General features: G+C 43.0%; 1 protein-coding gene across 3 annotated transcripts in view; it reads right to left on the bottom strand.

Moving 5' to 3' along the window:
- The window catches only part of slit2 (slit homolog 2 (Drosophila)), a 106,114-nt gene that overhangs the window by 25,943 nt on the left and 53,907 nt on the right, over positions 1-26,264 (bottom strand). Inside the window, exons 5-23 of one of the 3 annotated variants that reach the window (XM_085356988.1) lie at positions 17,948-18,019; positions 16,943-17,014; positions 15,770-15,841; positions 15,385-15,548; positions 14,851-14,989; positions 12,705-12,776; positions 12,450-12,521; positions 9,381-9,452; positions 9,007-9,150; positions 8,193-8,356; positions 7,815-7,838; positions 5,133-5,283; positions 4,946-5,020; positions 4,590-4,733; positions 3,657-3,800; positions 3,376-3,542; positions 3,165-3,297; positions 1,042-1,110; positions 601-672 (exon numbers count right to left, since the gene is read on the bottom strand). In XM_085356988.1, coding sequence (XP_085213114.1) covers positions 601-672; positions 1,042-1,110; positions 3,165-3,297; positions 3,376-3,542; positions 3,657-3,800; positions 4,590-4,733; positions 4,946-5,020; positions 5,133-5,283; positions 7,815-7,838; positions 8,193-8,356; positions 9,007-9,150; positions 9,381-9,452; positions 12,450-12,521; positions 12,705-12,776; positions 14,851-14,989; positions 15,385-15,548; positions 15,770-15,841; positions 16,943-17,014; positions 17,948-18,019 — 2,022 coding nt within the window. The remainder of the gene's footprint in view (positions 1-600; positions 673-1,041; positions 1,111-3,164; positions 3,298-3,375; positions 3,543-3,656; positions 3,801-4,589; positions 4,734-4,945; positions 5,021-5,132; positions 5,284-7,814; positions 7,839-8,192; positions 8,357-9,006; positions 9,151-9,380; positions 9,453-12,449; positions 12,522-12,704; positions 12,777-14,850; positions 14,990-15,384; positions 15,549-15,769; positions 15,842-16,942; positions 17,015-17,947; positions 18,020-26,264) is intronic. The other 2 variants (XM_085356990.1, XM_085356989.1) reach the window with 2 other exon arrangements.

Genomic DNA, 26,264 nt, shown 5'->3' with positions numbered 1-26,264 from the left:
TCTCCAGTGCCTTCCACTCTTTTCCTGTTTTATTTTTTCAAAATGATTCTTTATATATTATTAAAAATGAAGTGAAGCTGCAAGCTAGTTCAAGGCAGCATCTCCAGCTGCACTGGATCTTTGCTCTCCCTGCTGCCCTGAGTTGATGCCAGCTGTTAAGCACCTCCGCCAGTCCAACATCCATCTGTATATTTACTCATCGTTCCCCAGTTTTGTATGTAATATATTTGTGGGGCAGGGTGTTGAGCTCTCAGCCAGACTCTAACTATAGTTTGTTGTTGTAATAAAGTAGCACTTTAAAACATACGTTGTCTGACTAAAGTGAATTTTTGGACTAGTTTAGGTGAAGCCAGTATTTTATGACATCGATGGTTATTTTGTGGCAATAAAATCTTTCAGAGATTCCCCTGACTCTCTTAGGACTGGCTAAAAATCACATGCGGTCATGTCACCCTTTCTTGATTTCTGCTATGATTTTTTTGAGGCCTTCTTCTACTTGAGCATTTATGAGCTTCTTGTCCACACATAGTCACAACTACGCCTAAAAACAAACACTCACACACACACACACCACAAAGGCATATGTAAAGCCAGACTCACAGGGTAAGCAGCTCGGACATGTTACTGAGGCTGTGGTTGGACAACGTGCTGATCTGGTTGTTACTCAAATCACTGGAAAGGAAACAACAGATACATAAAACCCACACAGGCAGCACTGTCCATACATGCGTGAACAAACCCACACGCGTGCACAGACTATGGATTCTGTAATGCTCCTCCTTTAGTCTATCGTACCGAGACTGTCACACCACATCAGGGCCAAACAAAGTCACAAAAATGATTCAACACAGAGTTCAGTCTGTTAGTTGTGATTAAAAGCAAAGTGCAGGAAGCACAGACCAAATCCCAATCCTTCAGTGTTTTCTTTTTGCGTTAAAAAAAAAAGTGTGTTAACCGTACTAAACTTGGCAAAGTGGGATTTAATTATCTGTGTGAAAGTATACAATATCTCTCCACTGAGGTGCTACGGGTGAGACTTACATGAGCGTTAAGTGTTTGTAATTGGAGAGCTCCACGGGAACTTGAGTGAAGTGATTTCCATCCAAATACCTGAGAGTCAGAAAGACAGCGTGGGAGACAAAGAACGAGGGAACACGGGGGTAATATGGAGGAGGATTGGTAAACAAAGGGAGAAAGTGAGAAGGGAGAAAATGAAGTGTTAACCATGTGGGAAATTCCTCATAACCAGTGTGAGCAGTCATTACTGCTGCAGCCATAATAAACACTGGAGTTTAATATCCCCACAGGCGTCTCTCGCTCAGACATACACACATTCACGGGTGAGATCCTATCTCTCACTTTGTGACAATGTGCTATTAATCCAGCATATTAATTAAGTCTTTGTTAATACTGGAAGAATCTTGTCCCCCAAAGGAGACACAGTAGAATGAATAAAAATACCACTAAAGCTGCGGTCTGATATTTAATTCAAGATTATAATACTCTGATCATTAGGGATTTTTTGTTGAGCAGGACTTTATGTACCAAGTGTGATCAGAAAGTTTCAGGACTGATTAAAATTAGGTCTCAAGGCTTCATGGCTGAATACTGGTGCAAGCTGGCAAGTGCCACAGTTTTAAATGGATGACTCAGGATGTTCCAGTATAAATCTGTTTTAATAGTTTTCACTTTTTGGAATGAATTCAAGTACACTAACGTCAGAAGAATGAGGAGCATCCACCTGATTGTGCTCCTCACCTGATGCGCTGCTTTGGGGCTTAGAGACTGTGGACTCCTCAGCTAAAAAAACACTCTCTGTGTCAAAGTCTCAGCTCAAGATCGTCTTAATGATCTTCATCTACTGTATATGCATTTTTTTTGGCTGAAACAGAATTTAATGTTTACTCTGTGGAAGTGTGAGATCTGGTTTAAAATCTCAGGAGCACGATCGCTAATAGTCAGATCAGAAGCGGAAGAGATCCAGGAAGGTACAAAGACAATCAAAATTAAATGAGGGATAGTTTTTGATTATTATGGGTACACAGCTATACCAATCAAAATTATTATTACAACACAAATGTCTTCAGATGACTTTCTGAGAAATAAAATTCTCTTTAAGTTCACAGTTCCTGTGTCTCTGTGTCTCTATAAGCATGTGTTTCTGTGGTTTTCCACCTTTCTGAATGAACATTTCAAGCTCCAGTGAGGTAAGAGATTGATTCAGATGCATAGCGTGATAAATCTGAGGTTTTCTGAAGTCAAAGACGGCTTCAACTTCCTCCATCCACCATAAGTTTGAGCTCTCTGTGGGCACTACTGAAATCCACTCTGACTCTGACCTCTGCTATGGCCTTACTTTTCTCAGGACAGCCTCTGGGGTGTGAGAGGACAGCATTTCTTTGCCAGACTCACTCGTTGTATCCTCCATTACACTGCTATTCTAGCTCTACATCTGCACAGTCTCACTGCAGAGATAATTTATCAAGTGTCTCATGATATTGCATCAGACGACTGATGCAGACCTTGGACATACAGCCAAAGCTATAAAAAGCTATCTTTAGCCACAAGATGAACAATGAGTGCTGAAGCAGGTGGCGTGGCCCCAAGGAGCACTGACCTTAACTGATCTTAGCATCACAGATTCAGTCTGGGATTAGCTACAGTGCACCAGCGCAGGATTGCACGCTGGCACGAACCACTGTTTAGATCAGATCCACTAAACGTTCCTGACCCTGGTGGATTAACTGTCTGTGTGAATCTATTAAAAACGAAGCAAAGGATGCTTTGTTGGTTTGTGGACTCTTCAACTGCCAATCGTTGTTTAGTCTGTGGGTCACAGCTGGAGATTCAGCTCTAATTGTAATGAGCGTTGGGTCAGTTTGACTCAGAGTGGAATGTTTGTTCTCTGAACAAGATGTAGAAGTGCAAGCAGTCAACAACTGAAATCACTGATTGCTTTTGTCATTAGCAGGGAAAGTGTTAAGGGACCAAACTAAAAGTAACAATTATCTCAAAGCCCTGGAAGTGGTCTGGACCTGATCTTAAATAATTTATGTTTCTTTATGTTTTCAGGCACATTTAATAGGGAACTTTATGATTGCAGCTTGTAAAATGTGGAGTTTGGTTAAGCTTTATACTAAAGGGTGTGTTTGTTATAAACTCACAGTTCGGTGGTCTCTTTGGGGAGGCCTCTGGGCAGCGTGGTGAGTCCTTTGTTGCTGCAGCGGACCACGGTGTCCAGACAGGAACACTCAGCTGGACATCTCAGCACCGGAGAGCAGCTGTTCTCATCATTACCTGATGGTAAAAGTGATTAGGGATAAAAAAGCTGTTTTAGAGAGACGTGTAATATCATTATTATTTTCTCCATCTCACCATCTTCACAGGCAAAGTCCTGGACAGCTACATCCTGGATGGGGATCTCCTTCAGGAAGTAAGGACTCTGGCAGCGGGGGTTACCAGTGACGATGCGTTTCCTTCTCAACCAATCACCAAGCCAAGCCAGGTGACAGTTGCAGTTAAAAGGATTAGCCAGAAGGTTTCTGGAGAGTAGGAAAGTAAGGTGATGAGGGTGCTCAGCATTATTATTATTGTTATTATTGTTATTTTTTGCATTTATATTTGTCACATTTGTGGGTTGTGTTGTTTACACTCACAGTGTGGACAGGGAGTGCAGCGTGTCGAAGGCTCCGGGGTTCATGGAGGTAATCTGGTTGTCATAGAGTGACAGCAGACGCACCGAACTCAACCCCACGAAGCTGCTGTTGCTCACACAGCTGATGCGGTTGCTCCTCAGCATGCTACCCACACACAGGAAAAAAGTGAATGAATTAACCTGTGCTACAGTTAAGTATGTAGTATACATGTATATACAGTTAAGTATATACACTTATGTTTATACCCTAATGAGATAACACCTTATTTTCAGGTCTTTGCGGTAGTTAATAGCGATTAACTAATAGCTAATAACTAAAAAAAATCCCCACATAATTCCTTATAAATTATATGTACATAACACTACATACGTCTTAAAGATCATAAACAGTAACACTTATTAACACTTTATAACTGTGTAGGAATGTCACTAAAAGCCTTGACCTTCCTCTAATTGTTTATGAGACCAATGCAGTTGCACTTTTTGAGTTTAACCAGTGGCTCATATTAAATTGAATAAGCATTTAGTTTTGCTTTATTAAGACTGATACTATTGACTTTATAAAAAAAATCTAATCTGCATTGGTTTCCTCAGGATCTTAGGGTCTTAATTATTATATATTAATTAACAGTTAATGGTGGTTTATTCCCTGACCCCTGGAAAAAAATGGCATGGGCCCTTGATTGTTGTCAAGGTAGATAAAATGTAAAATTATATGCCTTAATAAACATCTTTACAGCCTCATGTGGATCGTATTACCTATTAACTGAAGCTCATTACATAAACCTAAATATGCAGTGTTACCTGGTGAATTATGCATGCTCATATTATTCTGTGTTTGACAGTGTCACAGTATGTGGGAACGTCTTTGGATATTGCTGGCATACTTAATACATATGCATATGTGTGAGTGTGTGGGTGTGTGTGTACCCACAGTGTGCGGAGGCCACTGAGTCCCTTCAGCATGCGGTGGTGTATGTTCTCCAGTCTGTTGGAGGTCAGAATCAGCTCATTGACCCCTGAAGCTCCTTCAAACGTTCCCTCCTCTATGTCAGTGATACGGTTATTACTCAGGTTACTACACAGAGCGGGAAGCAGGAGGAAGGAAAGTAAGAGAGCAGCAAGAAAAGAAAGATGTAAAGAGGGGGTGGGGGGTTACGTGTATAGAGAGAAACACACATAGTTCATTTTAATTTCTATATCCGCATCTGTCGCAGTTTTCCTCTGTGTGACCCGAGTGTGACTTCGTGACGTTACGTCCTTGTTACATTAAAGACATGTCTGACTCACATCTTCCTCAGCTGAGGCAGCTTTTTGAAGATCCCCGTCGCCTCGAGCACACTGAATTCATTGTTGTTCAGACGCCTGAGAACAGAGCAAAGTAGAGGTGGTTAGAAACAAAGAGAAAGAGGCTCTGAGGTTTCTTCTATCCCACACATAGATGCACTTTGTAGCAGACAAACACGGCGTGACTCACAGCTCGGTGGTGTATTGAGGAATGTGATCAGGTATTTTGGTGAGTTTCTGGTTGGAGCAGTCGACGGTGGTGCCCTCGCAGCGACACTTTTCAGGGCAGGCCAGGTCTGCAAAGCAGTCGCCTCCTAGCTTACTACGGTAATCCTCGTTACCTGGTCACAATCATAACCGCAGTGTCACTAAATGTGCAAGAGTCAAACCCCAGCATTTACTGGCACGGGTCCCGATAGAAACACCAGCACAATAGCAGAATTTAGAGACACTGCTCAAGGGCTGTGCTGCTTTTTTTTTGTTTTTTTGTTCGTCATAGGAAAAGAAAGCTGATTACAATCATTTGCAACAATCCCCATAAGCTTTGGCTCAAAATGCTGCATTGTGCTTCGCAGCCTTAAAGGAATCAAAATAACAGGAAGCTACACAGACTGTGAAGATCAAGACAGACACACACAGACGCACATGCACTCACACGAGAACAAAGATATTGGAGGTTTTCTGCCCTGTCAGACTACAAACAAGCTGAGATCTCACCAGAAAAATGCTCATGCACATACAGGTAGTCATCTATCATACTGTACAGACACTGAGGCTCTAAATCAAGCTCACACACATGCACACACACACACACTCTTGCAGGGAGTGACAGGAGTTTGCTGTCTCTTGCGCCATGCTGTAGGGTTTTGCAGGGCCGTTCCATGGTGCTTGAAAGAACCATGTTCCACGATAGGAACCTGGCAGCCACATGGTTAGATCAAGCACAAAGGAACAACCTGCTGACTGACTGCTCCTCCGCTGGAACACAGGGGTGGGAAGGACAGAGGAGACAGGAGGAGGAGGAAGAGGAGAAAGGGAGAAAAGGAGCTGAGGGGAGAATGAACGTGAAAAGAGGCATAGGAGAGGAAGTGGGAGGAGAAAGGAGGAGAGAAGAACGAAGAAGCCACCTGATACTGGAAATGTGTAATTTGCAGCGAATAGAGAGGACAGAGAGGAAAAATGATAAGAAGGAGGATATCAGACAAGGTGTTCAAAAAGTTGCAGGAATAGAGGGAAAGGCTCGAGGAACATCTACAGACATCTACATCACAGAAAGCAGAGCAGGAACAGGGCAGCTGTTACGGAGGAGTGGGAGGAGAGTTACAGCAGCACGGAATGCAAGAGAAGCCCTGACTTCTGGGTAATACACACACAGACACACACACACACACTCCAACACACCCCATAGGTATATAAACAAGATAAAAATACATGAACCATTGTGCGCTAAAGTGTAAATTGTAATTATTATTCTCGTCGCATCGTTGTTGATGGTGAACAACAAGACAAGAGGAGTCACAGAAGGGTCATTGCAGTTGAGGTCAAAGGTCAGATGCCGGTCAGGGACGAGAGGTGAGGGATTCAGAGCGGACGAAGAGCCTTGTGCGTTTGTGTGTGTGTGTGGGGTGTGTGTGTTACTTACAGCTGACATGGTGTACTCCTGAGTGTGTTAGAAAGGCAGTAGGAGAAAGAAGAAGGGATTTCACTCGTTTATTTGAACAGGAAGGGAAAAAGCTGATGAAAAACTGAGTGCAAATAAAAAAAGCTGCAATTTGTGCTGCAGTCCGTGTTCAGACCCCAGGCAGTGATTCATTTAAAGGACTAATGACTCGTGAATAGCGAGAATCGTGCTGGCGTGACGTGACACAGAACGGGTACATTTATCGACACACGTCCCGGCCTCTTCCAGTCGAAGCACGGCGCGATTTAAACCTATTCTGGGGAGACTGTGAGGCAAAAAGCATACATACACAGATAAAAGAGCCTCATTTGCAACAACAGAAAAATGAGGTAGGATCTGAAATAAGACAACAGTGTAAATGCAAACGAGAGGATTTTAGGTGAATTGATCTTAGCCGCAATATGAAGGTTGGACCGCAGAATAAAACATGTTTATTCAACTTTTCAACCGAAAATGTTCTTAAATTATTCAGCTTTGCCCCGTATGTGGTATCTGGGCTTTGAAACCTCTGTCCCCCCGGTGAGCTACAGAGTTAATGACTGCAGTGAGTGCGCGCATACACACACACGCTTGCGCGCACGCTCTCTCATGCAACACACTTCGTGGCCCCTCTGTGTGCTGCTGTGGTAATGACCGCCTTTAGCCCTGCTACTGATCTCATATGCATGTCTCATTTACATATTTCCCAGCACCCCTCTGAGCATGATGACTGTGTGACCTTTTGATGTTCTGCAGCGAAAAAAACAAACGCAGATGCTCACAGACACACGCTCATACATTAGCTGTCATTAGATTTGCTAAGAATCAAGAAGGACTGGCATTAAATATAGTCTCTGTGATCGCTGCACCAGGGTCCTTTCATTTAGCCAGACAGACAGAGCCCAGCTGACAGCGACCCAAGCTTGTTAATCCAACTGTTTTTCCTCCCTCGATCATCAAGGTTGCGTTAACCATCGAAAACCCAGTGCAAGGACAAGAGTGTGATTATCTGGTGTCTGGTTAGACGCGGTGCATCATAATGCATGACAGACCATTAGCAGAACATGTTTTGGCATTGAATAGGTGTCGGACAGGGCAAGTCACTCAAAGCGTCGAGGATGTGCGAGTGTGAAGCATCAGCTGTGAGTGAGCAAACAGTGGTTTATACACACACACACACACATACACACACTCATGCTCATTGTACAATACCTGGGATGAAATACTGTTCTCTAGCTAATAGAGAGACAGAGAGAGTCAAAGTGAAAAACAAGAAAAAAAGCTACACTAAAAGACAACCCACTCTGGCTGTGGTTTGGCATGAAACGTGTGGAAAATCCCAGAAAACGCTAAAAACAACAGGGAGATGAGGTTAGTAGAAAGAGGCTGAGGGAAAATCCCAGCAGGAAGACACAGAATGAAAAGAGAGGAGAGGTCAGCTTGTCTTGTGTGTGCATGTAGATCAGAAATGTAAAAAAAGAAGAAGAAAGAATTAGCCTCTACTATGTACCATATTTACACTAGCTATATTTGTGCAAGCTACTGTATGTGTGTAGATGCAGTGAAGTGCATGTGTGTGCGTGTCTGTACCTGAGCAGCGGAACTTCTTGCTCTTGATTTGCCCGATTCGTTTGTTGGCGAGCCGTCGAGGGCTGGTGCAGCGGGCGCCGCTCGTCTCGATGGGATTGTCCTGCAGGTAGTCTGCCAGCCACTTCAGATGGCAGTCACAGATAAAGGGGTTTTGCGCCAAGTGACTGCACAGAGACACACAGAACATACAAAACACATTCAGGTAAGCCTAATGGGAGCGTGTAATAGCACCACGTATGTGAACAGCAGCTCAAAGACTGATACTGGAACAGTGTTTACATCAAAAACCTTTATTTTATTCTTTAAATTAAAGGACCAGAACAAATACCTGGATTTATTTCTCTTAAAAATGATATGAGGTGTGTGACTGCAAGGAGTCTGTATATTTATCACTTTGTTATAACAATAATTATTCTTCTGTTATATTCTGTTATAATCACTAACCAGTGATGAGAAACAGAGCAATAAGTGTCTACACAGGAGACTATAGTTGTTCCTCAGTTGAATGTCTATTGAGTCTCTTGAAAGAAATAAAACTGAGAGAATGTTGCCTCCCTCCCATTTTGAAGCATTCATGTTGACTGACGGATTTATAAGAGAGGTTAGTTAAATTCTTAACAGTGGCAAAGAAACTGCTGTTGTACTATACAGACAAAAATTGTATTTTTTAACAGTTGGTACGTTATTCCAAAAACGTAATTGATTTTTGTTTATGTCGGCGGTTGCTCATTTATAAAGCTTGCCGGTTACTGCATTTCCTTATTTATCTCTACAAGTCTGGTGTGTGTGTGTGTGTGAGTGTGTGCATACGTACAGTGTTTGTATGGCTCTTAGAGATGAGAAAGTCCCCTTGGCGATGGTCTGGAGCTTGTTGTCATACAGTGATAGCAGATTGAGGTTGTGAAGGTCCTGAAACGCGTCCACGCGCAGGCATGCTATCTTATTAGCATTCAGTAACCTGAAGTGACAGAACAAAGGAGAGAGAGAGAGAGTGGGAGAAATGGAAATGAAGGCTCACCCCGTTATCGTTCTCTGACGAGTGTTTCAAATGGTGCAAGTCAGTGAAGACGGCTTTCAGTCATGATGCCTCAACTCTGATGACAATGTTTGAGGTAAGCACTTTTCCGCTGAATATCGATGAGATGCAAATGCGACTGATTTTGTGCTCGTCTGTGTGTTTCTACTCACAGTAGCTGCAGAGAAAACAGCCCCTCAAAGAGTCCTTTGGAGATCTCTGTGATTTTGTTCCCATATAGTACCCTGCAGAAAACAAATGCAACATTAATAACAACAGTCAACCTAGATCGTACAGGGAGTCAGACCTCTCTTTTTGTCTTGTGTCTGTTTCCAGTTATTTGGTTCTTTACTCAACCAAAATTGCAAAATTAATATTTTCTAAAGCGGTAATGTGGGAAAATATGAGTGCATTTGGTGTAAACTCGTGTAAAAAAGGAATACAGCTCCCATGATTTTTTGTGTGCGTTGTGTTTTTATTGTAAATGCTGCCCAGTACCTTGGCTGTAATAGCTCAAGGTACTGGTAATGACTGACAACTACAAAATCACCTACTGAGCAATCTAAAGAAATCTTTGGTAAAACACAAAAAGTAGTTACATCTAAAAAAATGGAAGTAAAAGTAACTTTGATTGTTGCCATTATTTGCAGTATCCCACAGCACTACTTTCCATTTATCTGGGCTCTAGCATTCGAACTATGGACCATTTGTGTATGAGGTGATATGTTAACCTTTGCCCGACAGAGCTGCTGGATGAGCATTTGTTTAAAAGCATAAAGAAAACATGAACTGACAAAATACTTCTGAAGAAAGTGAAGAAAAGTTTCTGAAAACACTCGGCTGACAATGATCTTGAACAATATTTTGCACTTTTAATAATAATTAAACCCATTTTCTTTCCTCAACACAAACGTATAACCAGCAAAAAAAGTTTAAAGTACTCAGCTGTTAAGAACCAAATACTAAAGAATTATGGTCATTAAAATGTCTTAGATTAAATCTGCACAAGTGACACAAACTAACTAGAATTCAGCAGAAATTACTAAGAGGGAAGGCATTTGGCTTTTTTACTCAAGAAAACACAGAAACACACAGGGGAAAAAAAAAGCTTCAATCACTTAATCTGACTTCGTACCTGGCTGTACATGATATATAACACATGACGATCACTTTTCATTTAAATATCATAAAAAATTAAGATAACGTCCATAAATCTGGCTGTGGTGTTATGTTAGGAATGCACACTGTTTTTTTATAAACACACCAAAAGTGCTACAGAAACAGGAGAAGGCTGAGACTGCCACAGCCTTGCCCCAACAAATACCTCAGATGCAATCACACACACACACACACGCACGCACGCACGCACACACACACACACACACACACACACAGGAGACATCTATGCCCTGTGAACAGATGAGTTGTGTATTCAGGCTGAAGACATGTGTTTTGGATCGGCTTTTATTTCGTTGTGCCGAGTGGCCGTCCCTGAGAGAACACGCGGCGTTGGAAGCGGATGCTTCATTTATGTCTCACAGACGAGTCAGCACATACAGTTCTGCTTGTTCACACGCATACGCGTACGGACACATGCGCAGATGCCACCTATGGCTCATTTACACCCTCTCTAACCAAACACTGACGCACAATAAATACACAGTGTGGCTTAATGCGAAGGCCATGCTGCATGTGGTGTGTCAGCATGAATCGGTGTGTCCCATTCTTTCTGTGCCGAATGTGTAATGAGGTGGCAGAAGCCTCCATTCAGCAATTCAGCATTTATGAATTATTGACTTTGGAGAGACGAGACCTTAATGTAACTCCTTCATGAAATAACTCTCCATCCTTCGCTTCCTCCTCAGCTCCTCTCTCCACGGTCCGTCCCGCAGCTTCACACGCAAAGCAGATGGTCCGAGCTGAGTCAGAAAGCCAGCAGCACCGCTGCTTTTGCTAAACACGTATACGCTTTTGTTTTGTGCGTTATGTTTTGTATGTTTATTCCACAGATGTGGGTGTAGTTTCTATCCTTATAAACACAATGAGAAGGAAAGAACCACAAGCAATCAGATGATAAGTGTCACAAAATTATTATTCAAACTGGATTTTTTCTTTTTTGCAAATTAAAAAATGATTTTTGGATGAAACCAAATCTTGGGGATAGCTTGGTTAGATGTTTTGGCTGCTCGCTGAAGGTAATTTGTTTTCCAGGCACTGTAATATTGTTTAATTTTTCCTTTACAGTCTTGGTTTTCTTGGCTGAAAAGGTGAAAATGTAAAGTACTGCAGTCGAATTAAAAAACAGATAAGAATCCAAACTTTGCTTCAGCACCACAGATACAGTGGTGAGAGAAATGATCTACTGACAATATTGAAAGAAAAATAAGAGTTTGTCAGGAAAATCTTCATCTTGTTGCTTCATTGGTGATCGTGGCTCAAGAGTTGGGAGTTCGTCTTGTAATCGGAAGGTTGCCGGTTCGAGCCCTGGCTCGGACAGTCTTGGTCGTTGTGTCCTTGGGCGAGACACTTCACGTACTGGTGTTGGCCAGAGGGGCTGATGGCGTGATATGGCAGCCTCGCTTCTGTCAGTCTGCCCCCGGGCAGCTGTGGCTACAACTGTAGCTTGCCTCCACCAGTGGGTGGATGACTGGGTGTGTGAAGCGCTTTGGGGTCCCTAGGCGGCACTAGTAAAAGCACTATACAAATACAGACCATTTACCATTCATTACTTTTGATGAAAGATCTGAAGTGCATTGCTATTTCTATTGTTTTTTCCCTGTCCATATTCGGTCCCACGCTCCCGTCAGTATCTGCAGTAATGGAACTTTAACATGGTTCCCAACCATCAAGGAAAAAGGAGCTCTCCTATACAAAGTTACTGGGAAATTAAAACGTTTGCGAGGTCCAACGTTTGAGGATCATTTCAGGTGTGGCTTGCTTTGTGTTTTCACTCCTAATGAAGAGGTTGCTGTAATTTGGCTACACTGTTGTGGGAAAATCCAAGTGTTTGTGTTTGTGTTTCCTGTTTCTCTTTCTCAGTATGTTATGGCCATAACAGATCTCAGATATTAAACTCCTGAGCGCATTATTCACATAAAATATAAAAGCAGTAGCTAAAAGTGAAAAATAAACGGAAGTTATGGAGCATAAACAGATTTTAAACTTTTTTGCGCCCTCAAAGCGGTGCTTCAGAGTGTTTAAAAAAATACAACTTCAATATAAACACACCACACAATACTCACAGCGAGTTGAGAGAGCGCAGACCTTGGAAGGCATCCGAGGCCAGCTCTGATATCTGGTTGTTACTCAAGTCTCTGTGAAAAACAAAAGGAGAAGGGAACAAGAAGCAGAAGCATAAAACCAGAGAGTCAGTGAGGAAGAGAGAAACACAGAAAGCACAGCACGGAGGTCAACACAAACTGGAAAGTGGCCGGCAACAAAAGTTTTTGTGGATGGTTGACAGGGTGCAGAATACACGCATCTCCTCATCTACTCACATCCTGCGCAGCTTCTTATAAGGAGAAAAGGCCCCAGCTGGTATCACCTTGATGGCGTTCTGCTCCAGTCGTCTGGAACCAAACATACACACAGACCATTGAGAAGCGACATTAACATTCCCCTATCACAGAGCTATCTCTGCTCCATTGTTGGCTGCTGCTCTTTCCCCGGGGGCTATGGCTAAGGGGAAACTTTTCCAGATAAGTCCCTTTAATAGGCCCTGCCAAAGTCTGCCACATTTCTCTGATCTTTTGCCCTCTTTAACATCTGCACAGTCAGACGGACACACAAAAACACAGCTGTAACATCTGGGAGGTGTTCCATTAGGTCTGACTGTGCATCGATCTGACGATGCCATTAGAGTGAAAAGACGTGGAAAAAAAGAAAGAAGTGTTTATTCACTGTGACAGCAAATTAAACAAAAACAACAGCTTCATTGTGAAAAATTCTCTCGCTTTCTAAACTTTTCACTGCTGACATTTTTGACTGGTTGTGCATACGAACCATAATGTGCCTGTTCTATAGTGGTTTCAGCTGTTTTGAGTCTGAAGTGAAAAGAAACGAGTCCTTTTAAAGCCTAAAATCAATCAGGACAAGGCCAAGTCAAGTGTAAATTTAGACAAGTTGATGCTCCGCTATGTTAAGTCCAAATAAAATCTAAAATCGATAAGGAAGTTAATGTCTGAAGTCTTGTAGGTCTTACATAAGGTTTCAAGCCATTTGAAAGAGTTCCAGGTCTTAACTAAGTAAAGAGAAGTCCAAATTATGCCCCAAATCTTCCTGTAGCATTTAAAAAGTCTTAAGTTAAAGGAGACAAATAGAACTTTTATCCAATTCAGTGAAGCTGGGTCAGGTCGCCATTCTGCTCTAGGGCGGCACAAATCCCAGAGATGTTAAAAACATAACGCTAAATTTGATCTTGAGTCTTGAAAAACACGTCTTTTAGCAGTTAAATTAAACGGGGGTCTTTGTTCTTATCAAAGCAAGTAATGGGTCTCAAAATCAGTGAAGTGACTTTGAGAGCGAGAAGTCCAAGTTAGGCTTCATGTCTTCATAGTCATGGTGACCAAAGCTTTACCTTCAAAATAATGCAGATATTGTTTTTAAAAATGAGAAATATAAAATTTTTTAATGGTTTTAATGGCAGAGCTGGAATGCCATCTGAGAACTCATGTCCCAGTCACAAATCTGTATTTAATATAGGGGGCGATCTGATGCAGTGACAGACGTGTAGAGACGTTATGGTCTGTTTGTACTTTTACAGCACTCAGCACTTTGTTCTCCACCTGCACCATGCATGTCGATCAGTGGTATACTTCACTGCTGTTCGCTGTCACATTAGTCGTTCACCTTGCAGTTCTTTTGTCTCTTGACACTGCAGTTTGCTACATTTTCACTGACATTCAGATCTCTGGTCACCACATCGCTGCCAGTGGCCGTGGTCTAAAGGGAGTCCTGTCCCTTTAGAGCCTCTGCAGTGCCCACAGATCTTATAACCAGTCTCAAGACTGTCAGCCCTTCAGCTTAGCCCAGCTGTTGGGAAGAGAGAAGTCTAATAGACAAAGACTGTCTTTATAATGAAGTGAAATCAATTGTTAAAAACTGTCGACTGCGATAAATTGTCTTCTCATGAGTGCTTTATCACATTTAAAGATTGTGTTGTGCTATTTCTCTTTGTTGGGAAACAAAGAGAAAGAGCAGCAGTGTGATGTCCATTTAAGTCTGACTCAAGAAGTCCAAATCTCAAATCTTAAATCAACGTCTTATTTTTTGGGACTTTGTTAAATCTGCTGGCTCTTCTCCTTCCACTTTGCTCCGATTCTCACTTACAGATAGCGATATGATCCACCTCGTCTCTCAGATTAATCTTTCAATTGTTCTTCTTTTGTCATTCCTTTATTATTTTCTTAAGCAGGAAGGAGCTGCATGACCAGGCTTTCTCATTTCACAGATGTGTGATTTTATTTCGCCACACAAAGAGAAGTAGTGAAACAGAAAGGTGGAAAGAGACAAAGAGGGAAAATGGAAAGACGCAGAGTGAAAGAGCAGGACAAATATCACTGCTCCGAGTGTGGATGTGGGAGTTTTGTGTGTGTAAGAAAAGCGGCTGGAAGCAAACGTGTTTACTTGGATCACAGGTCTTACATCTCGGTGATGGTTTCGGGCAGGTTGGTGGGTATTTCTGTGAGACCCTTCCCTCTACAGTCCACAATGTTGTTACTGCAGGTGCACGACTCCGGACACTGTAACACACTGCAGGAGGAAGATGATGACGACTGGTGACCTACACAGAGACAGAGGGCCAATATTATCCACGGATAACAGATTATGCTTTGAGTAAATCCCAAAGGCAAAGAAAAAAAATCTGCAGCACGGCTAGAGCAACTGTGCAAGTGAGGGAAATATCCTGTCCTTAGATGTGACCTTGTCTATCTACAACTGTTTTCTATTCTCGTGTTGTACAGAAAATCAGATCGAGGATATATATTTTAGGAAATGCAGCACATAGAGTTAAAGACAAGCCACTTACCTTCATCCCAGTCTTTAAAAATCATGAGCAAAAAAGGTAATGAGAGAAAGCAGACGAGACAAAGCAAAAGATGGGTTTGCCACTGCGAAACAGCGAGCCGAGGGAAGTCACAAAACAGACAGCAAAGCAAACCGGTGAACCCGACCTACCTGTGCACACAAACTCCTTCTTCTGCACCTCGGCCACGTTGTGCCCCCTCAAGTGCGGAGGGGCCATGCATTGCGTGTAAAGACCCAGCCGGGGGCGCTGTCGCAGCCACTCTGACAGCCAGGCTACGTGGCAGTCACACTGCAGGTTGTTGGAGTGCAGGCGGCTGAGGGACAGAGGAGGAGATGGGACAGACAAGAACAGGTGGGGGGAAGGAGAGAAATAAGAAGTGTGATGACAGGGGAGGCAGGAGCAGGTTGGGTGGAGGGAAGAGAGAGAGAGTTGCAAGTACACATCAATCAATCTGTTACACAAATGGACACGGATGGGAAGAATCCTTCCCCTCAGGGCAGCGAGGTGTACCAAATACACAGAGATGCCACTTACAAGGTCCTGAGCTTTGGCATGTGGTTGAAACTGGCCACAGACAGTCGGCTGATGTTGTTATTGTTCAGGGTGCTAAAGAAGAAAGTGAACACACAGCATATTACAGATATGCAGAAAATCTGTCCCGCAGTATTTTACTGTTACCGTGAAAGAGGCTGCAGTGTCATACAGTGCATTTGTAATGTAACACAAAAACAATCAAAAAACAACTCTTTTATATTAATGTGTTCAAAGCACTACCTTGTTAGCTTCTAATTAGGTCTGTAATAAATCACATTTAATGGAAAGCTACTGAGCCTTTAATCTTGCTTTTTCTTTTTCTTTCTTTTTAGACATCGGCTTAACACATAATCCATTTATTCGCTCCCGGAATGCTCAGACTACAGAAAATCATTTGAATCATTAGAAATCAGATACAAATAGATGGTAGAGTTTATTTGCCTGATCGAACGATCATACCTTTGCACGTTTGCTTACAGCTCTGATTTTGGCCGGGCTATAAAGTGCCCACTTAAGGTACTGACTGACTTTGAAATCAAAGCAAAATGAATATTACAGGCATTCAGGACAACAAAAGTGTCCATTCTGTGTGCCTAATGGCCCCATTAACAAATTATGTGAAGAGTAGGGGCACTTTTATTTCAAGACACGTCAGGACTGCATGTCATCTTACAAATGAAAAAATCCTGGATGCCCTGCACGTGAAAGAACATACTATTCTTAGAAAGATCCTTAATGTGACACAGAAAATACTGTTAAAGATGTTTTGGTTAATGATAGAGAAGCACAATCGCTAGCCAATACAGCAAAAATCTAAAACCCCAGCGACGCCTCAGCTGCTCTCTCTCTCTCCTCAAGATGTTGGTGAACAAAGAAAACTGTCGTGCTTTAACTTTATTTCAGAAACAATCCCCAACAACAATTGCATATTCTCTGCTTTTTATATTTGCCTTTCCTATTTCGTTTCCTGAACCCCTGCTTCAAGCACCCTCTACAATGACAGCATTACCACAGAACCAGGCGTTAGTGCCACTGCTCAAAATATACCAATTCATTCCTTTTGGGGAGCTGCATAGGCAATGCAGTCTTTGAAAGGTCAACAAGGAAATTAGCTGTTCTATACTGTACTGCTGTTAGTGCTCACCAAACCCTCTGCTTTTTGCAGGTACTCACAGTACTTCCAGGTCACGTAGCGCTCTGAAAGCTCCATCTTCAATACAGCTGATGTGGTTGTAGTCCAACTGGCTGCACACACACATGTACACACACGAAATTAAAAGAAAGGGGAAACTGAAGACATCAAGGTGTTTAAAAGGTATATCTTAAGGCTTCGGCTGGCTCCAGGTGAAAACAACTCAACTCCTTAGTAACCTCTCTCTGTCTCACCCTCACCTTCTCTCTGTTTTAAAAAAAAGTTTGGTCTCCTGGTAGCTTTGTTCTTCGTAGCTGCATTTCTGAATGCATTTATCTGTGTGTTCATTCCTGTTTCCTGCTCTCTTCTGACATCTAGTTTGTATGCGCTGCTCTATACCTTGTCCCTCTTCCTCTCTCTCCCCCGACTCTTTCTCAAAGTCGGTTTGCTGAAACAATTTAATTAAGACATAAGGACAGTAAATCATGCTGTCATCCGCACTCTAATGGATGCCCACACACACACACACACACACACACACACACACACACACACACACACACACACACACACACACACACACACACACACACACACACGATGCCCTGTCCTTTTAGAATAATTGCAAGACATTTAAAAAACCACAGGAACAGAAATCCATATTTATAGAATTAAAGATGGGCAATTACTTTTACCTGTGAAATGACCAACAATTATCATAACTCGGAGTGAGGCAAAACAAAGGGAGGAAACGGCAAAATGCCAGTGATGTGACACACACAGTGTAATCCGCGCTCTAATGCATGAACACAGACACGCACACAGCTGCTAACGAGCAGCGGTGCCAGTCAATACAGCAGGCAGGAGGCACATGACATTTACCACAATTAAATATTGATGCACAGGCAAATGGGTGCTGTGCATATTCTCAAACATGTCGGAAAGGAGGTGCCACATACGTGTGAACGCCTATAGAACCGCATGCACACCACACTACACCACATCGCACATATAACCAGAGAGAGTGTTGCCAAAGTGCTACTTACAGATTCTTGATTTCCACAGCTCCCCTGAAGCCTTTCCTTGGAATTCCCTGAATCTGGTTTTCGCTGAGATCACTGTACAGAGAAGGAGACAGAAAAAATAAAGGCAGCACAGAGTTAAGCCAAGATATCACAGGGCCACTTGCTTTGCAGACTAAGTACTTGATATAATCATCAAAATGCAGAAGTTGTGGGTGGAGGGCTTCAGAGCCAGATTGATCATCTGCAAAATTGAGTTCCATCAACACAGAGTACTTCTTCCTCAAATATAATCAGCCGTCTTGGTTCATCTCTCAGGGATACATAAAACACTTCCTTTGTGAAGTGTCCACACATTTAGAGCCAGATGCAATTCAACTGTCTGCTTTGAACATCCACACGAGTCAGGTGGAAGAGGCTCTGAGCCCTCCGGCAGCCTGTAGGGGGCACTAGTGACCTCCACTTACCTCAGATTTCTGTTCCTTCTTTCATCACTCCCACTCATCTCTACCTCACTCCAACCACCCTCTCCTCCCCTGCTTTTAAGGAGTGAGTGATGGATATGTGTGTGTGTGTGTGTGTGTGTGTGTGTGTGTGTGTGTGTGTGTGTGTGTGTGTGTGTGTGTGTTTTGGAGTTTACATACACTTTAATTTTTAGCTACTTCAAAAAAGCGACAGGTTGGCATTAAAAAAGGAAACACTTACTGCAGTCAGTGATATACATGCAGAACGTGCTAACATGCATGCACCCATAGAAGTATAAATACCCTCAAACATACAAACAGGTGCTTCACTGACTAAATGTTATTATAGTGCTTGCCATCATGTGACATACATCCTAACACTCATTGGTGCTGCAGCTTGGTTTATAAAGGACACACACACATGCCCTTAAAGGTGCCGAAGGATGTACTCACAAATAGTTACACGAACAGAGGTGTTAATCACATACGCACATGTGCAAATATAAATAAATTACATAAAGCACAGGCACAAGAATGAATTCAGCTGTCGGGTCAAAATGTGTTACAGCATGTAAAATCAAAGCACTCAAGCAGCTCTGGAAAGATGACACTCAGGCATCCTAAAAGCACCACAGGCTGCCCGGTAGCGAGTGTTTCTGCATGTGTCCTCTGCTTCCAATACAAACCCAAGTTCCAGACAGACCACCTGACCTTTCACCTTTGACCTTCCAGCTCTCGACCCCAACTGTGTCCTCTGCCACACTAATCGGCTAACAGCTAATGCCCATCCACATTCCTCGCATTCCTGCAGTTGTGATCGTTTAATCAGCGCTACAGGTATCTCTCCACCTGCTGCTTCCAGCCCTTCATCTGAAGTGGTAATTTGTTGCCAGTAATAGAGAAAAATTACAAAGCGGGGCGTTTTGAAGACTAAAAACAACAAAGTGGCTTGTTCATTTGGAGCCTTAATATCCAACTGAAAAGACAATGAAAATGCTTCTTTTAGCTTACGAGCCTGTGGGAGGGCTGGCTAGCTGCTGTGAGCTTTGGATTGACAGCTGAGACAGACAGCAGGGGCACAAAGACACAATGTAAACAAGAGTCCTCTGGTAACTGTAGCTTTTTAAGAGGCGTGTGTTAGGAGTGATACTGAAGAAAAGTAATCCATCATTCTGCAACCACGGCAACAGATTGTGGCGTTGGCAGGTAAATGTTTTGAAGATGTTCAAAGTGTCAGAGCTGAGGCACAAGTTCACTCTCAAGTGTCAAAATGACACAAGTGAGTGCACTTTAAGTCAGCGAAAGTGTGCTGAACGTTGCATTCGAGATGGATCTATTCCTGCATATAGAAGTTCAATTTTACATCGCTGCAGTTCAGAGTCTCTGGGCTTTTATTTCTTCCGCACATAATTGCCAAATGTAAGCTGGCGATTTGTGCGAACACAAGAGAATTAAATGTAAGATGATCAATAGAAGACGTAGATCATTTTTTACAACTGCCTAATCTTTCAAGTGGTTATGATGCTGCTTTCTCTGCCCTGTGAATCATTGTATGCTGAGAATCTTTGGATGTTGGATTACCGGTCAGACAAAACAAGGATCTGAGAACGACACGCTGAGCTCCGGAAAATTGTGACGGGAAAAAGCAATAATTAGTTGCAGCCCCCCCCAGTAAAATGTGTTCACCTTTGCTGTTTTGCACACGCAAAGCGAACACACGTGTGCTTCTTCTCTTTTATGCAGATACGTACACACACACACACACACACACACACAAAGTGGCTGGTCTGAATCAAATAGAGTGTATCCTGATACTGTTTTTACAGGACCAAGGGGGTTTGGAAAACAGCCGTGCTCCGTTAACCGCTGGAGCTCGAAATCCAAATAAATGTTCTTTAACTTAACCCAACACACACACACACACACACACACACACACACACACACACACACACACACACACACACACACACACACACACACACACACACACAGCAGTGCATATAGCACCCAGTGTGTGCATCCACTACATCTTTGTATCAGATGTAACAATCAGTAAAAAGTTGTTAACGTCGAAAATGTGAAGCTCTGACAGCTCGACAGTTTGTGCTTTAGGTTGCACACAACCTTCACTGTTTACACACACAGACACTTCACTTGGGAACACACAACTTGTTGCTGTGGCAATTACAGTAATGTAGCTTGGTAAACATCAGAGGACAGGAAAGAAGTGCTGTGTGTGTGTGAGAGAGAGCGAGAGACACACACACACACACACCGTCATCCTCGAAAGCGCTGAGATGATTGAAAATTGATTCTGAGCAATTTTTCTGCCCTTGTGATGCACAACAACAGACAGACTGCACACACACAAACACTTACATATCGTACACACATATCACAACACACTCATGTACACTTAGTACATGCATACACATGTGAGTGGCAGTCTGGGTTAATGTGGGGGCTCTTAAGGAAGTGCAGAAGGCCACACTAAACCCTATTCATCACTCAGACCACCAAAGAAAGAGAGAGTGAATATCCCGCCTAGTAAATTGACTTCTTAGCGACTTTGGAGTGGATTTTCTTCCTCCGTTTGGCGCCAATGCACCTGATTCAGTTTCATCTCCACTTAAATGATTTTTTAGTGAATGTTCAACCCACCACGTTATCTTTTCTTCTCAAACTTCCTCTTCCTTTTCATCCTTCTCTCTTTCTCTCTCTGTCTTTTCCTCTTCTCCTAAATTGGTCTTGTTTTTGGACTTCCCCAAGGTTTAACCCCTCACCTCTGCCCCTTAAGCCTGAACTGGGAGGCTGGCTTCATTAAAAGAGGCTCCCGCTGAGCCCAGCGTGTGCATGTCCGTGCGTGTGTGTTTTTGTTTGAAGGGGCTGGGGGTATTAGACCCACACAGGAACTATATCATGCTGCTAAGTTAGGAACCTTCTGAAAGAGAAGACACACACACGTCCACCCACAGACGCATGCACATGCACATGCACGCACCAATCCTAGGCACAGTCGCTGCTGAAACAAACAGCTGACAGCCTCTATCCATGATGTGTAGAAAAAGAGATTTAACCGCACACACACACAGACGCGGTGCCACACGATGCTGATACTGTACATGCATCAAATTCACAGCAGCAAGGACCGAAAATGTTCTGTCCCATTTCGCTCTCTTCCTTGTGTTGCACTTTTTCTTTGACATCCACCCTAAGAAAGATAAATCTAAAAAAACTTGGTGCCCCTGTTTTCTCCCTCCGTCCACACCAAGCTGTTATTTTTCACACTCAGTAACTGAGCTGTTTGAGAGCGCAGATAAATCTTAAAATGCTGGCCTCAGGTTTTGGAGTGCACCAGAAAACTTGAGCTTTTTGAAAACAATGAAAAAGTCTTTGGTCAGGAATGTTACCAAAAAGCAGTTAAAATGCCGGCTTCCTGTAACCTCTAATCCTCGCTGTGGTCACACATTTTAAATGTCAGCATAGATGCTCAGACCACTCTTCGTCCTTTATAACGATTTGGCCGACGCCTCGGTGTGCCAAAGCCGGGCAGCGTTTGCTTTTCGGTCTCATCACAGAAAAATGTGTAAATGCAAATACTAAATTGTGAGTTTGGCTACAATGAAACCAAGCATCAAGCTCCGGGGCAGAAAAGTAAAACCAACAGTAAAGTGTCGAAAACTCAAACTCCTCAAATGGCCACTTGAGGCTGACTCCAAAAGCAAGGAAAGCCCCAAAGAAGCCTGTGTTAAAACACACAACTTTACAACTTTACAACAGAAATAATGACATTTACAGTCCTTCCAAATGTAGGGAGGGTTACAATTGTTACAGTTGTGCATTGCTTGGGGTATGGATTTCCTTGCATGAGCAGTGGTTGTCTGGGTTAACTTCAGCTAATTCGAGCTGCTCAATTCTACTTCTTAATCAAGTTTGTAGGTCCTTCTGGAGCATTTTCATGCTATTATCTTACAAATGACATAACTTGGTGTTTGGGTAAAAACACAACATCCAAGAATGCTGCACTCCATTTTCTATGAGTGAAATTCTAGTGTTTTATTAGTCTGTTACTTAGCTCTAATTAACACCTAATTTCCAGTATAGTCCCTAAATGAACCTTAAGTGACAGTGGTTAGTGGCTATGATTTGTATACAGACTCAATTTAAAACAGGTGAACAGGAGGGCAAAGTGGACCAGTCTGACTATGTGAGACATCTGTCCAGATGCTGGCTGTATGTGTCTGTTTTCACACTGTTGAAATCCATTTTGGTGCGAATGGATCTTCTACGGATCTTCCTGTTTTTCTCACCTCTGGTGGTCCAGGATGTGTGTGTGCGCGCGTGTGCGCAGGAGTGTATGCGCGACAGAGTCAGGTCTTCAGTGTTGAGAGCTTAGAGCTGCTTTTCTAAAGGACCTTTTCAATGTGAGGGGGGCTTTTGACACCCTCCGTGTCTAAGAAGACCTAAGCATGAAAGAGCACTACTCAATTCTCACACATGCACCCCTCATCCTTTCCCCTCCTCCCTGTTTTTTGTGTCTCACGCCGGACACACATACACAAACTCTTACCTACTGTTATACAGTTTCTGAATCTCTTTTGTACGAAGCCTACCGCCACAAGATTCTTCCCAGGTCCAGCAGACTGGGGGTTCCTGTGGCAGAGCGTGTGTGTGTGTGTGGGTGTGTGTGTGGTAGGGTATGAGTCGGAGTTGGCAGTGCAGTAAACTAATCATCTTGTTCAAATCCCTTTCGGAGACCTTAATCCTATTAAGTTTTAGAATGTGTGAATGGGCAAAGACGAAGCTGGAAAGAGTCAAAAAGGAAAAAGAAAAAAGGAGGAGAAGGTGAAGAAGAGGAGGAGAAGGAGTGAGTTTCAGTTTTTGCTGGAGGGGCTTTATGAAGAGATGGTCAGGGAGGCTAAAAATGATGCTGGGACATTCAGTATGCGCTAGTGTGTCTGCAGTCAGATCCTCCAGCTAATTCGGGCAGCGGTGCCATTAGTGGACCCCCAAAGATCACACTTCTGTGAGCAATTAGGAGGAGAAAGACTCACAAAGAAAAGAGAGGAGATGAGAGGAGAAAGGAGAAGGAGGAGAGTAGACCTTTTGAAGACAATGCCATGGATTATTGAGCGCACTGGGCCAGGACTGGCACCTGGCAGTGTGGACGAATGCGTGCGCCTGGTGTGCGTGTCATGATCTCTCTGGTTTAAATTTAAGCACATCTTGTAAATCTTGGGCAGCAGAATTTCAGAACTAATAAACGAACAAAAAAAAGGATTCTTACTATTCCCTCCTTAAAGAGATAGTTATTATGCAGAATCACACACACCCTCCCACACACAGATCGCCTCCTCTTTCAGCCTTCTCCTTCAGTCCCCCTCTCCTAAACTAATATTGACTTTGCTCATGAATGACAGATCTGCAGTCCTCCTCACTCTCTCCCTCTCTTCCCATCTCATTGTCTATTTCCCTTATTCACTGTCACACCTCACGCACATACTTTGAATACCAGGTGAGAGGGTTGCTATGGTTACGGGGCAAGGGTGGACACCTATGGGACATTTTCACTTGACAGAGATGTCCCCTGTGTGTACGTGGGTGTGCCTGTCCTGCAGAGGTGGCAATTTGCCCAAAAGAAGGTGCGCACGCATGTGTGTGTGCGTGTATGTGCGTGTATGTGCGCACATGTGTGTGTGTGTTGCCTCCGTGAGTTACAAAATGCCCAGCTTAGAGAAGCTCATGTGGTAAGAGCTGTGTTACTTTTCCAGCTGATTTTGAGGTTTTATTTTGCAATGTTTCCTCGATTATAGTTTGAATGCAGAGAGAGCAAAGCCAAGATTTCTCAGCAGAAAAGCGACATTCTGCCTACTGATCTCCTACATAAATAGCTCACGCATTTTTCATTCAATTGTTCACCAATCTTTTATTTAGTTAGTTATTTCTTTAACAAAGCCAGCTGCAAGCCACGTGCCACACTTGTTGCTGAGGAAACTAAAAACTAAATATACATTGCCCTCTTTTCTTTAGCTGGTAAAACAACAAAGCTGAAAAAAATCTTACAGACTGACTACGTTGCTTTCCAGCCCAGGAACGGATTAGTCAGCGTTCTGAGACCATGACATCATCTGAAATGTTTACACGTGTAATTATAGACAAGTGAGAAATACATCTGTTGCACTAACGCACACACTCACAGCGGAGAGATAGACATGGCTCGCAGTAATGCAGTAATTACATATGAGGAGAAGCACTTAATAATGGGGACCATCTGATGATGATATTTAGATTTGCAGCTGGCTCAACAGAGCAGGCCATCCCACTGTGGCCTGCACCTGTGCTCCTCCAACACGCGTGTTAGAAGCAATTCTTCTTCCCGTCATTCTGCAAGCATTTTAAGACATGTTTTGGCAAATGGAAGAGGAGAAACATCAAATGCCGGAGATGCTGAGAACATTTTAATCCCCAGGAAATCAACACATGCATGAGTTTACTGATCTAGCGCATGTGCTTATCAGTCAAGCTGCTTTAACTGGCATTGGCGATGATAAAGATTCCTTCTTTCTAAGAACATAAACATATGTACATATCCCAAAGAGGACTTACAGTTTTAATGAGTGAAAGAAATGCAACAATTCAAACCAGTTGTTCAGTGGTGCCTGTGTAGAGCCTCGTGTTGGTCATAATTTGAGTGAAATCTTTGAAGGAGACTGCTTTTTGAGCACCCTCTAATGGTCAACTTGGACTTTCAGTTTTTTTAACCTCCAGATTTCTAAAGATGTTTGATCTCATTTTAATTAAAGAGTATTTAAATGTAATGGAATATTTCATCTTTGATGTCTCCGTCCATTCCATAAATTTAACTTCTTTCCTGACATTTCTCTTCCCCCCCCTTTCGTCTTTCATCTTGATTTTTCTTCATTCCTTTGGGGGTCTTTCCATCCTTTTGTCTCCACCACTTTCTCTGTCTCTTTCTCCCACATCCCCTGCACCACCCTCCTCCTGCCCTGCTCCTTCTGTAATGAGTCTAATCCATCAGCCAGACAGTATTAATCGTATTCCGATAGCAGTGTGTTCACTCGCTGCTCGCTGCTGTCTCTGTCTCTACGAGTCAATAACCCCTACGCTAACACCCACACACTGCCTATGACAGATAGGCTATGTGTGTGTGTGTGTGTGTGTGTGTGTGTGTGTGTGTGTGTGTGTGTGTGTCTGCATGTGTTTGAATTTTAAAACCAGCTCAGCACTATGACCAAATTTATTGCAGTCTTTGCCTGGAAGAGCGTCCAAAACACACACAAGATGTAGACACAAACACACACACCACAGCTAAAATGACCTCCACTGGATGAGTTGCCAGACCACTTGGTGGCCACAAGCCCTTGGTGAGTGACATCATATCCTTTTCCTGTTTGCCTCTTACACTGCCATACAATAATAAATAGAAAAGATAAATAGAAAGTGACAGCACATGATTGTGCGTCTGTGTCCATTTGTGTGGGTTTGTGCATCTGCCTGCATGTGTGCCTCAGCCTGCCTATCCACTGCCAGGTCAGAAAGTTTTTCACCCACGTCTTTGACCTGATCTGCCACAAACTCCATGACCCAATAAGCTGAAGCAGCAAGCAGCCACCTCCCTTCTCGTCTGCCTCCTTTCCATTTAAAACCTCAGCGACTTACAGAAAAAAAAAACCTCTCACTAGCGGATAATGTATCAATCTGGTGCCCAACGATCCTTTGTCATTTTCAGACTTAGCTTTGCCATCAATTTTTCCCCCACAATTCGCTTCATCCATCAGTCGCTGCACCATTCTCCTGATCGCTCAATCATTGCATCACTCTTTTCATACATCAATCATTCATTTGTGCAGTTCA

This window comes from Diplotaxodon limnothrissa, linkage group LG6, assembly GCF_057381915.1.
Source record: "Diplotaxodon limnothrissa isolate DT_005_m linkage group LG6, D_limnothrissa_male_GT1.1, whole genome shotgun sequence".
Taxonomy (NCBI): domain Eukaryota; kingdom Metazoa; phylum Chordata; class Actinopteri; order Cichliformes; family Cichlidae; genus Diplotaxodon; species Diplotaxodon limnothrissa.
Note: the sequence above shows the minus strand (reverse complement) of the source record. Positions and strands in the feature narration are given on the sequence as shown.